The sequence below is a fragment of the Haliotis rufescens genome, unplaced genomic scaffold (assembly GCF_023055435.1).
Source record: "Haliotis rufescens isolate VD_foot unplaced genomic scaffold, xgHalRufe1.0.p SCAF_1, whole genome shotgun sequence".
Lineage (NCBI taxonomy): Eukaryota > Metazoa > Mollusca > Gastropoda > Lepetellida > Haliotidae > Haliotis > Haliotis rufescens.
Genome location: NW_025963779.1, coordinates 62,827,321 through 62,838,341, shown reverse-complemented (window position 1 = coordinate 62,838,341; position 11,021 = coordinate 62,827,321). Strand labels below are relative to the sequence as shown.

The window sequence follows — 11,021 nt, the reverse complement described above, 5'->3', positions numbered from 1 at the left end:
TCTTTTATCATTTGCATTCTAAACACTTCTACATCAACTTCTATCGGTCCTCTCAAAATGTATTGTTCCGGTTCGTTCAAGTGTCTAGCGGTCCTTAATTTCAGGTAAACATTGAACAATGCCCGGCATACATTACCTGATTGACCAACACTGAGTTAATTGACTCGTACTAGTTGCCAAACAACTGTCATTATGTTGAAGTATTTTACATTCAGCCGTCTCTTGATCACCCATGCTTTGAGCAATTATTCGCCATGATTCTGCGTAATGGACTTGTCATATATTTCAGGGGCTCTCAGATTTAACAGTAAACTATTTTCCCAATCACCCTCACTGCTAATATAGAGGGTGTTTAGTGACGTAGCATGACACCGTTTCTACGTCTTGATATTTTGATAGAATCAGGATAATCAGCAATACGATAGGCGGCATTACTCGGTATTATTAGCAGCTCTATCCGACATCGATATGGCAACGGTGAAAAACCTATAAAAAATACTACCATCATGATATCTCTGATTTCATTGATTTAATTTCAGTGGTATGATCTGTTGAGATAAAAGTCGATCCAAATTATATTCATGTATCCCATTAGCGGTTCGACTTCAAGCGTATTCTGGGGGCTCTTGTAGATATATTTCCCCCCCACCCCCTATGCACACATCAATTACTGTGTCCATCTAGGACAATGCTTTTCCCGACTCATCTCCCGTTTCCGGAGATATCGGGTCCCACTGTGCTTCTGAAACCGGGTTTCCTATTATCTTCACTCCTCCCAGACAAGCATCTCTCGGTGCCATGTTAGTATTGTACTCTACAAAGATTATGGTGAATTCTATTTGATTACGCCGGTTTTTGGTTAAAAAAGGATGCTGATAAGGTTTATAATTAGAGATAACGGTTGTGATCTTCAGAGCAAAAGCTGAAAAGAGTAATCGGTATCTAATGAGTCTGCATATTCACTTTTTCGCTATTTTCTTCAACAATTACCTCTTCGCATCAGGTCTCTTGTATTCAGCGGACAGACTTCTCACTGCGGTAATGTAGAGTATCTGAATTGCATCTTAACGTTCTATTGTATTTAATCTGTTATTCAATACCTCGCTTGATGATCGATCATAAGAGTCATTAGCAGTGTATAACAATAATCTAACGTAACAGCTCAAAGCGTGAATCACACACCCAACAGCTGTTGGATCGATCGTCAAAAAGAGAAGGCTGCGCGAGTTGGAATAGAATTACTCCCTCGGACAAAGGTTGGCATCGGGAAATGGTGGTGTGGAAAGCAAGTAGCGTTGTTGTGGGCTTCTGAGGACCACATGCTGTAGCAGACGACACTCAGGCTCGGCAGCAGACGACTCAAACAAGTTGGAGGGAAGAATTATTGGAGACTGGTTGGACGTTCGGAGATCGGAGGCTTGAGAGCAAACATATCGAGGCAAATTGAATGAAGCTTGGCCGAGCTCGTCCAATTATGACCCGAGATAAGTAGATCTATCTGAGGGAACTCAAATATTGTCCTGTTCAGCTGTATCGCGACATGCGGTGCTGCAGAGATTGAATGAATACCAAACTAAAAGTTCTCATAGCGGTTATAGAGTTTGACCGGAGGTTTTGTTCACAGGAGGAGAGGATGTTACGTCAAAAGTCTGATTGTTTTGTTCGTGGTGTAGATATGGATTGAAGCCAGGGGCTTTGGTAGCGAGGAACTATCTGCGAGTGAGAGTCTACCTGAACCTGTACGAGAGGTTCCCGCCATGTGTGTTTGTCGTCTGCTCAAGACTGAAAGAAGCGGCAGGCGAGAGGGTTGTACAAACAGAACGGAGGGAGAATAGTTGGCTATTCACTTGTCGCATGGAAGTATTACATGTGTTGTAAATCCTTTCTTGTCATCATTCACCGTTTTTTTGAGTAATTTATCGTAGATAAACAACTTCAAGACACCATAACGAGTTGTTCACAGTTAAAATTCACGAAGGTAAAGAGAAGAGATTGACTGGAACCCAGTTCTTATATTCACGCAGAACCGTCCGGGGAGGGTTTCAACAGTTTGACAACCCCAGACTTGGAATCCATTTCATTTTTTGCATTTCAAAAGTAAAAGTTGCTGCTTTGAACTTCAGTCTGTTACCACCGCTCGACAGAGAAAGACGTCACTTGAACCCTGCCTACAAAACGTATGTATAATTACGATTTTGACATATGTCTTACAGACTTTCGAACTGTTTTAAGATTTGAAGACAAATGCTTATTCACTTCGCCAGTAGGATCATTTCCTAATTTAATGCTTGAACAAAATTGAAACGATGGAAGATATTTGACATAGTATTAGTTACAACTTGTGTACACATCTGTCTGGAACCAACTGAGGATGTATTGATATATCATATTCATCTTTCTTCATCTCGTCATATCGTCTGAGGAAAATTACATCTTGAGGGGAGATCAGGGAGGGCGAGAATACTGTGTATTGATGGGAACAGTAATTTGACAGATGCTTCTCAGCTGATGTCAACAAATTGACAAATAACGTTCACGAGCTCGAAAAACCAGGATACGTGTGCACGAGCGAGGGATATTTGGGGCATGCCAATTTGTAGCAGGGTCCAAATGGATATCAGAAAGCTCAATTGATCTGACTTTTGTGACAATCTGTCAACAGTTTGACGATAAGTTCATTCCTCAGTGTCAAATAAAACCGTATTTGAAAATAACGCGTGAACGACTACAAGAGAATTTGTGAAATCGGGAAATTGCATTTGAACTTCAATAACGGGTTTTGAGAAATGCTTGAAATTAGGTTCAGTTTTAATACAACTCACTGATCAATTTTCTTAGCAGTGTTATCGCCCTTAGTGAGAGTTTTCCTCTGTTACAGCACCCGAGAGCAGCGTCATTCTTCTTTCTGGGCAACAAACGCAGCTAATTAATTGAAAGGAAAAAATAAATTTCAAGTTGTGAGTAAAACTGTCTATTTGAAGATTAGGGCTGATGAAGCAATGAAGAACGTTCCGTATCCGGCATCTTCAAAGTTGACGGAACATTAAAAGAAACCCAAGGAACCATTCCAGTAAAGGCCTCGTCTACTATAAGAGGGCGGAGAAATCAATCAATTGGAATCATTCCTTCGATGCCTTCCCGATCCTACGCCGGGAGGATGCCTGGTCAGTATTCTCATGTCCACAATGGTCAACCGGTGACCAGAAACTATCGACAGCTGCGGTTGTGTGAGGTTGCAAATATGGTGATGAAAGCTGAGATTAAGACCATAGAGTTCTGGAGAGCCGTCATCTCGGAGTGTTTAGGCTCCATGTTCTATGTTCTACTCGGGTGCAGCGCCACGTTGTTTTGTGAGAATTTTAGAGACTATAGATACGATATATTGCTGGTGTCGTTTTCATTCGGATTTACAATGGCGACTCTTGTCCAGTGTTTTGGACATATATCAGGTGCCCATTTCAACCCAGTCGTCAGCCTTGCCATGACGATCACGTGCAAAGTGACACCCCTAAGGGGAATATTGTACTGTATTGCCCAGTGTGGGGGCGGAATAGCAGGGGCGGCAGTGTTATATGGGTAAGTAGTATTTGTTTTTGTTATAAACAAACCTATTTTATATAGAAGAAGAGTATAGTGTTCATGGTCCTTCCTCCATACAAAAAGAGTTATACAAGGCTTATCATAGTTTGCAACATATATCCCAATGTTAACACACTTTATCAAAGTTCATACCCGGAATATGAGAAAACATTTGTATTTCTTTAACACGTACAACTGGTTACTGGAGCAGGCCTATTACAAAAGCTTTTTTATTGACCAACGCTAACGGTTTCCAAAACCATTAGGATCAGCTCAAGGTGCTTTTTATGTCGTCACTGAATTCAACAGCTTGTTCAAATCTCCAGTTAATTGGAGAGGACTTAAGTCACTGTTTCAACACATGCGTGAATGAAAGTAGATTTTCTGATTATATATTTAGGGTTAAACATGTGACAGAGAGTAATAGTGTCGTACTGTTCGGGGAATACTCTTTTATATATTATCGATTTCTGTCTATTAGATGTAAGTGCAGTTCAACATGCACTACGCAGGGCTAAATAGTCGAGTCTTGCAACGGGAATTCTCTTTTATGTGTACTGATTTCAGTATAGTGTTATGTAAGTGTAGTTCAATATACTTATATGTACCAAGAACACACGAATCGTAAGTCCATGTCAGGAAACACTCTTTTGATGTCGCTATTGATTTCTATATAGCGTGTCGTATAGCAGAAGGTTTAAGCTTGAGAAGCTACTTCATCATATTATTGCCAGACATGAAAATGACCGTGTTCGAGTTCTTTTCGTGGTTGTCGGTCTGTCAGTTGCAAAATGGAACTGACTCTATATAATTAAGAAAAGAAATACCTTTCCGCGAGTTCAATATACTAACGATGACATGGCGTGGTTTTCTTTCTTGTTGTGTGTTGTTTAACGCCACACTCATTAATAATCCAGCTATACAAGCGGTCTGTATATAATCGAATCTTGACCAGACAACGCGGTGATTGACATAATGACAATTGAGATACTATGCCATGCATCAACCAAGTCAGCGAGCCTGACCACTCGATCCCAGTGTTCGCCTCTTAGTACAAGCATTGGTTTCTGAAGACCAATCTTAACACGGATCTTCACAGGTGGATGTGATGACATATATATGATGTTAAACTTGTCTTGAAGGAACCATATGAATTAAAGGAAGATTATAGTGATTAAGTTTGGTTAAAATGACATCTGAATATTTAAATATTCCACTTATACATTATTGCCTATATTGCCTTCAACAGACTATGTGGGATACAATACCTTTAAGTAGCATTTAGAAGCTGAAGTAACAATGGATACAAGATATCGATTTCTACTTCTTTTATATTCTTTAGATGAGGCATAGATACTGGTACCACAATCAAGCAAGTGATAAGGGTACTAGCATCTGTACCTAAACGTGGCACTGAAAGACAATAAGGAGGTTGAAATCCTGTCTCCACATATTTGATACAGTGCATTATGTATCATTTAACATGTTTGATTCGTGTAACGTTTAAACGTATGATCAACAACATAAACTATACAGGCTCAGTCTGTCTTACAGACCCTGATACAAATATATATCAAATACAGCCCATGCAAGTCTATAAAGTTTGGCAAGTCTAGATTACTGCAGTGTCTGAAAATGAAGAGAGTCACTGGGCTCCCTTATGTTATATTTTTATTAAGATAACTGAACAACTGTTTTTTTTCTGTACGATATGTTCATTTCAGAGACTAGATGTTAGTCTATATACAGACTCTATATGCATTGCCTTCAACGTGATAGATACCATTAAGAAATATAATAGGTTTGGTATTCACACTTTGTCAATAGGACTGAGTACAACACATTACGTTGAGGACTTCTGATTTGTCACCTAATTATAACGTGTCATATCTGTCACAGCCTGTACTAACAACTTCAACAAGTATAAATTCGATCGGCAGTTCTAATGAGCCTTCACAGTCGACACACTGCTCGGCAAACTGAAGGATGCTTGTGTCTATTACCGCCAAGTAATTGGATTAATTACAGTACGAATTAACAATCATCTATCGATTATTGTATAGACACAGTGAGTGCTGACATATTGTTTTTCCCTATTTGTCAGAACTTGAGCAGTAATTGGTCACCTGATATCCTGGACTTCGTCATTTGTTCAGCACAACAAGTCTCATGTGTGTTGTCGTTGTCGCCTCCGTGGCGGGGTTCAAATGTACATGTTGATGGTCGCGGAGCCTAAACCTGACCCATTTACACCATCACGCTCTCGTTGCCTGTATCCCAACGAGACAAATTACTGCAGTGGGAAGGTGACAGGACTGTGCGCATATATTTGTTAGATATATGGATAACGTGGGGCTGGAATGCCTCCTCGTCCAAGACAATGCGACCAGACGGATTATTAATGTGGCCTCCATTATCAGCGATGGTAATGAGACTGTATAGTCATGACGCGCAGACTTTCAACACGTTGAAATATGATCAATCATGAAATTCCAAAAGAGTTCGTTCAGAAGGACTTCATTATACACTCTCATTTGTTTCACGATGGAATGTGAGTAAAGTTTCTGATTTTGGCGCTGATAATGTACTTCCCAACGATGATGACTAAGTGGAGACTGTTATAAGTTAACGAACTAATTATTTTGGAGAATGTACCTTATAATATGAATACATGATACTTGTCTATGGATAACAACTTCTTTTATTCTTAAACTTAGTATAAAGAATAAAAGAAGTTGTTATCCATAAAAAAGTGTCATGTATTCATGTTCTCCCAACTTCTAAATGCCTATCAAAGACTACCTTATACTTATAACGACGATGAAGTGGAGAATAGTTCTGTTGATGTATGGAAAACAGTCACATGAACAATAACAATAATAATACTATCGACGAGGATGAAGATGATGATAATAAAAAAATATTAACTTTTATAAAAACGATAATCTACGATATAATGATCGGTATAGCGTTGATGATAATGATAAGTGTCACATGAACAATAACAATAATAATACTATCGACGAGGATGAAGATGATGATAATAAAAAAATAATACCTTATATAATAACGATAATCTACGATATAATGATCGGTATAGCGTTGATGAAAATGATAAGTGTCATTACGGCTTGAACCCATACACGTCATATGGAGGGCTGCAGCTATCTGACAAATAAGATAAACGAAAGACAACAGTTACTGACACGCTGTCCATGGTTACTCTTGGCAAAACTTCAATTTTATAACCAAATTCTGTAATAATTGCGCCTACATAACCCCGAGAACCATACAAGGCTTGATGGATGAGGCCTCTGAGTTGGGTTATCAGATTTTGCCGTCGTAACCAACTGAGAATGTAAATGGCAGCAATTTCGACAAAATATTGCATAATGTACGTTGATATATTTGGTCTGATGCCACAATAAATCCTGAAGAGACATCTTAAAATACAATAATCGCGAACAACTAATGTAAATAGGGGCATTACTCTGAGTTCCCTATGGGTCTGACGACAGAGATAAGACCCCGATCGCTGAGTTTCGTTATAGGAATTCCTATGTAATTACCAAGTATGCTAGAACTTCACATTTTCCTATACATCACAACGAAACGAGAGGTTCAAATTAATTTGAACAGCTGACTTTTTAGTTATCTATTTCAAAACTAGTCATGTCGTCAATAACCTATCAATTTTAGTTGCAAGGACCCAGAGAGATCCGAAATTCCCGTTGGCTCTGTATTGCAGTGTTAATTCAAACTGACGTCTATGTAGGTCGCTTCTGTATGTATTAGCTTAATGGACACGTAATTGATAAGATAACAATCGGCGCTGAGTCAGGCGGTGTCAATTAGATACACGGAACATGTGAAATCTACAACAGTTCGTCACGTGTAAATGTCACGTTTAACTGCGAGAGACTCCATGGTTAGGCTCAGGTGCTCAGCACGTGAAAGTCGAGCAATACCAAAGTACATTAATGAAATTGGCCTGCCGGCTATCTGTTTCTCACAATTGCAAAACAATGTTCGCTCTAAATAGGGTTGGGGGTCACTTGAAATGCAATTCGGGTCAGATAAATTGCCAGATGTCCTTGGTATCGAGTTTATGTCCTTGATGATTTAAAACTGGATTGAGCAACACAACATCATTTTTTTTATTTTAAAGTATCGAAAATGGAACCTTAATGTTTCCAAGATTTACAGAACGTAAATTATTCGTTATACATATTCCATGTATTGACGATCACAGAGAATGATTTTAATTCGTTGAATTGCGTTTTAATGTATATACATCGAACAGTTCACACGCACGCACCCTGGCGTCTCGTTGTGTGTCATGATACTGAGTGAAAGGGTTGGCGTGATGGTGTGAACACATTTTCTGTGCTTGAGCCGATTAGCGACGGGTTGCATCTATTGCTGAGTGGGCTCACTTCCGAGGCACCGTTATTCCATTAGGGATGCATCTTAATTGATATAAACTGATGCGTTAAGATCTTAACTGATATACATCGACTGCGTGATACATTAGCACCTTCACTGATAAATACATCGATACGTTCCCAGTGATGCACGATCTCTTGATTCTTGCGTTCTGTGAGGTCTGTTGGGTGTAATTGTGCAATATATATGTGTATAGACATACACAAGACACTGTAATAAACTATTATTATTAAATGTAAAGGGATGATTTTGTGTAATGTATAATCATCTGAACACCTGTTAACTCCACACTCAACAACCAGTGATTGTTATGGAGTGAGTGACCAGTAAGTCCCCGAACCTGAGCGCCTGATCCATTTTGTCGTCTTGTACAGTAAGAGGTGAAGTGAGGTGAAATGGGGTTAAACGTCGCGTCCTAGATTATTGCACTTATATAGCGACGTGCATGCACGCGTATGTGTGTGTGGCTGCTTGTACTAGTCCGGACTGATGCCGATTTATAGTGCTAGCTTATTGAGATACCATGCCGCAGTTTAACATGAATACCCCACTCAGACACAGTATACTGACTCCGAGCCGACCAGTCCTTGTTTTAGCCCCTTAATGCCGAGCGCCAGACAGGGTAACAACAAGTACCATCTTTTAACGTCTTTTGGTATGACGCGGCTGGGGATCGAACCCAGGACCTTCCGCTCTCCGGGCGGACGCTCTACCATTAGACCACGGAGGCGGTTAGTACAGTAAGAGAATGTTCCTGGGCAATATACGTTCAAAACTTATATCGCCATACTGATCCACTGCGTATAAGTTTGAGAGTATTTACCTTCCCGATCATGCTTATATATACAGCTATACTGACCTACCTGCAATTGATTTAAGGGACATTAGCAGCTCATGGGTACATGTATATATCGCCACACTTACCTTTTTGGTATACATTTGTGAATCCTTGCAAGCTCCACCACATTTAGCTCTATCTCTTTCTTTTGGATATTTATTTGAGTGTAAGTTCAATCTTTAAATTCTAAAATAATTATATTGGCATACTGATTTACTGAGACAGTTTATACCTGTATATCGTCATACTGATCCATTGGGTATTAATCTGAGCGTCTGTGATAGCTCATACCTATATATTTGTCATACTGATCCACAGTATACTAATCTTAGCGTCTGCATCAGTTCATACCTATATATCGTCATACTGATCCACAGGGTACTAATCTGTGCTTCTGCATCAGTTCATAGCTATATATCGCCATACTGATCGACAGTATACTAATCTGTGCGTCTGCATCAGTTCCTACCTATATATCGTCATACTGATCGACAGTATACTAATCTGTGCGTCTGCATCAGTTAATAGCTATATATCGCCATACTGATCGACAGTATACTAATCTGTGCGTCTGCATCAGTTCCTACCTATATATCGTCATACTGATCCACAGTATACTAATCTGTGCGTCTGCATCAGTTCATAGCTATATATCGCCATACTGATCCACAGTATACTAATCTGTGCGTCTGCATCAGTTGCTACCTATATATCGTCATACTGATCCACAGTATACTAATCTTAGCGTCTGCATCAGTTCATAGCTATATATCGCCATACTGATCGACAGTATACTAATCTGTGCGTCTGCATCAGTTCCTACCTATATATCGTCATACTGATCCACAGAATACTAATCTGTGCGTCTACATCAGGTCATAGCTATATATCGCCATACTGATCGACAGTATACTAATCTGTGCGTCTGCATCAGTTCCTACCTATATATCGCCATGCTGATCCACAGGGTACTAATCTTTGCGTCTGCATCAGTTCCTACCTATATATCGCCATACTGATCCACAGGGTACTAATCTTAGCGTCAGTGATAGTTCATACCTATATATCGCCATACTGATCCACAGTATACTAATCTGTGCGTCTGCATCAGTTTATACTATATATCGTCATACTGATCCAAAGGGTATTAATCTGTGCGTCTGCATCAGTTTATACTATATATCGCCATACTGATCCACAAGGTACTAATCTGTGCGTCTGCATCAGTTCCTACCTATATATCGCCATACTGATCCACAGGGTACTAATCTTAGCGTCAGTGATAGTTCATACCTATATATCGCCATACTGATCCCAATATACTAATCTGTGCATCTGCATCAGTTTATACTATATATCGCCATACTGATCCAAAGGGTACTAATCTGTGCGTCTGCATCAGTTTATACTATATATCGTCATACTGATCCACAAGGTACTAATCTGTGCGTCTGCATCAGTTCATACCTATATATCGCCATACTGATCCATAGGGTACTAACCTTAGCGTCAGTGATAGTTCACACTTATATATCGTCATACTGAGCCACAGGGTACTAATCTGAGCGTCTGTATCAATTCATACCTATATATCGTCATACTGATCCACAAGGTACAAATCTGAGCGTCAGTGATAGTTCATACTTATATATCGTCATACTGATCCACAAGGTACAAATCTGAGCGTCAGTGATAGTTCATACCTATATATCGTCATACTGATCCACAAGGTACAAATCTGAGCGTCAGTGATAGTTCATACCTATAAATCGCCATACTGATCCACAGGGTACTAATGTTAGCGTCAGTGATAGTTCATACCTATATATCGTCATTCTGACCCACAGGGTACTAATCTAAGCGTAAGTGATAGTTCATACCCCATATATCGTCACACTGAACCACAGGGTACTAATCTGAGCGTCAGTGATAGTTCATACCTATATATAGAGTCATACTGATCCACGTGATATTAATCTCAGCGTGAATTACAGTTCATACCTATACATTGTCACACTGATCGTATATATTCTGGGTATTTCTCCGAGACATACGCATGTGTAATCTCCCATCGCTTCCAATTACTGACTATACATCGCTCTGTTGGATGTGAACACTTCGTGACGAGGACTCGCACAAGCCTATAAAACACATACCA

General features: G+C 39.6%; 1 protein-coding gene across 1 annotated transcript in view; it reads left to right on the top strand.

Moving 5' to 3' along the window:
* The first annotated feature begins 1,255 nt into the window (after positions 1 to 1,255).
* Positions 1,256 to 11,021, top strand: part of LOC124112572 (aquaporin AQPAe.a-like) — a 73,077-nt gene continuing 63,311 nt past the window's right edge. The window contains exons 1-2 of the mRNA XM_046472734.2: positions 1,256 to 2,177; positions 2,879 to 3,576. Coding sequence (XP_046328690.1) covers positions 3,131 to 3,576 — 446 coding nt within the window. The 5' untranslated portion in view covers positions 1,256 to 2,177; positions 2,879 to 3,130. The remainder of the gene's footprint in view (positions 2,178 to 2,878; positions 3,577 to 11,021) is intronic.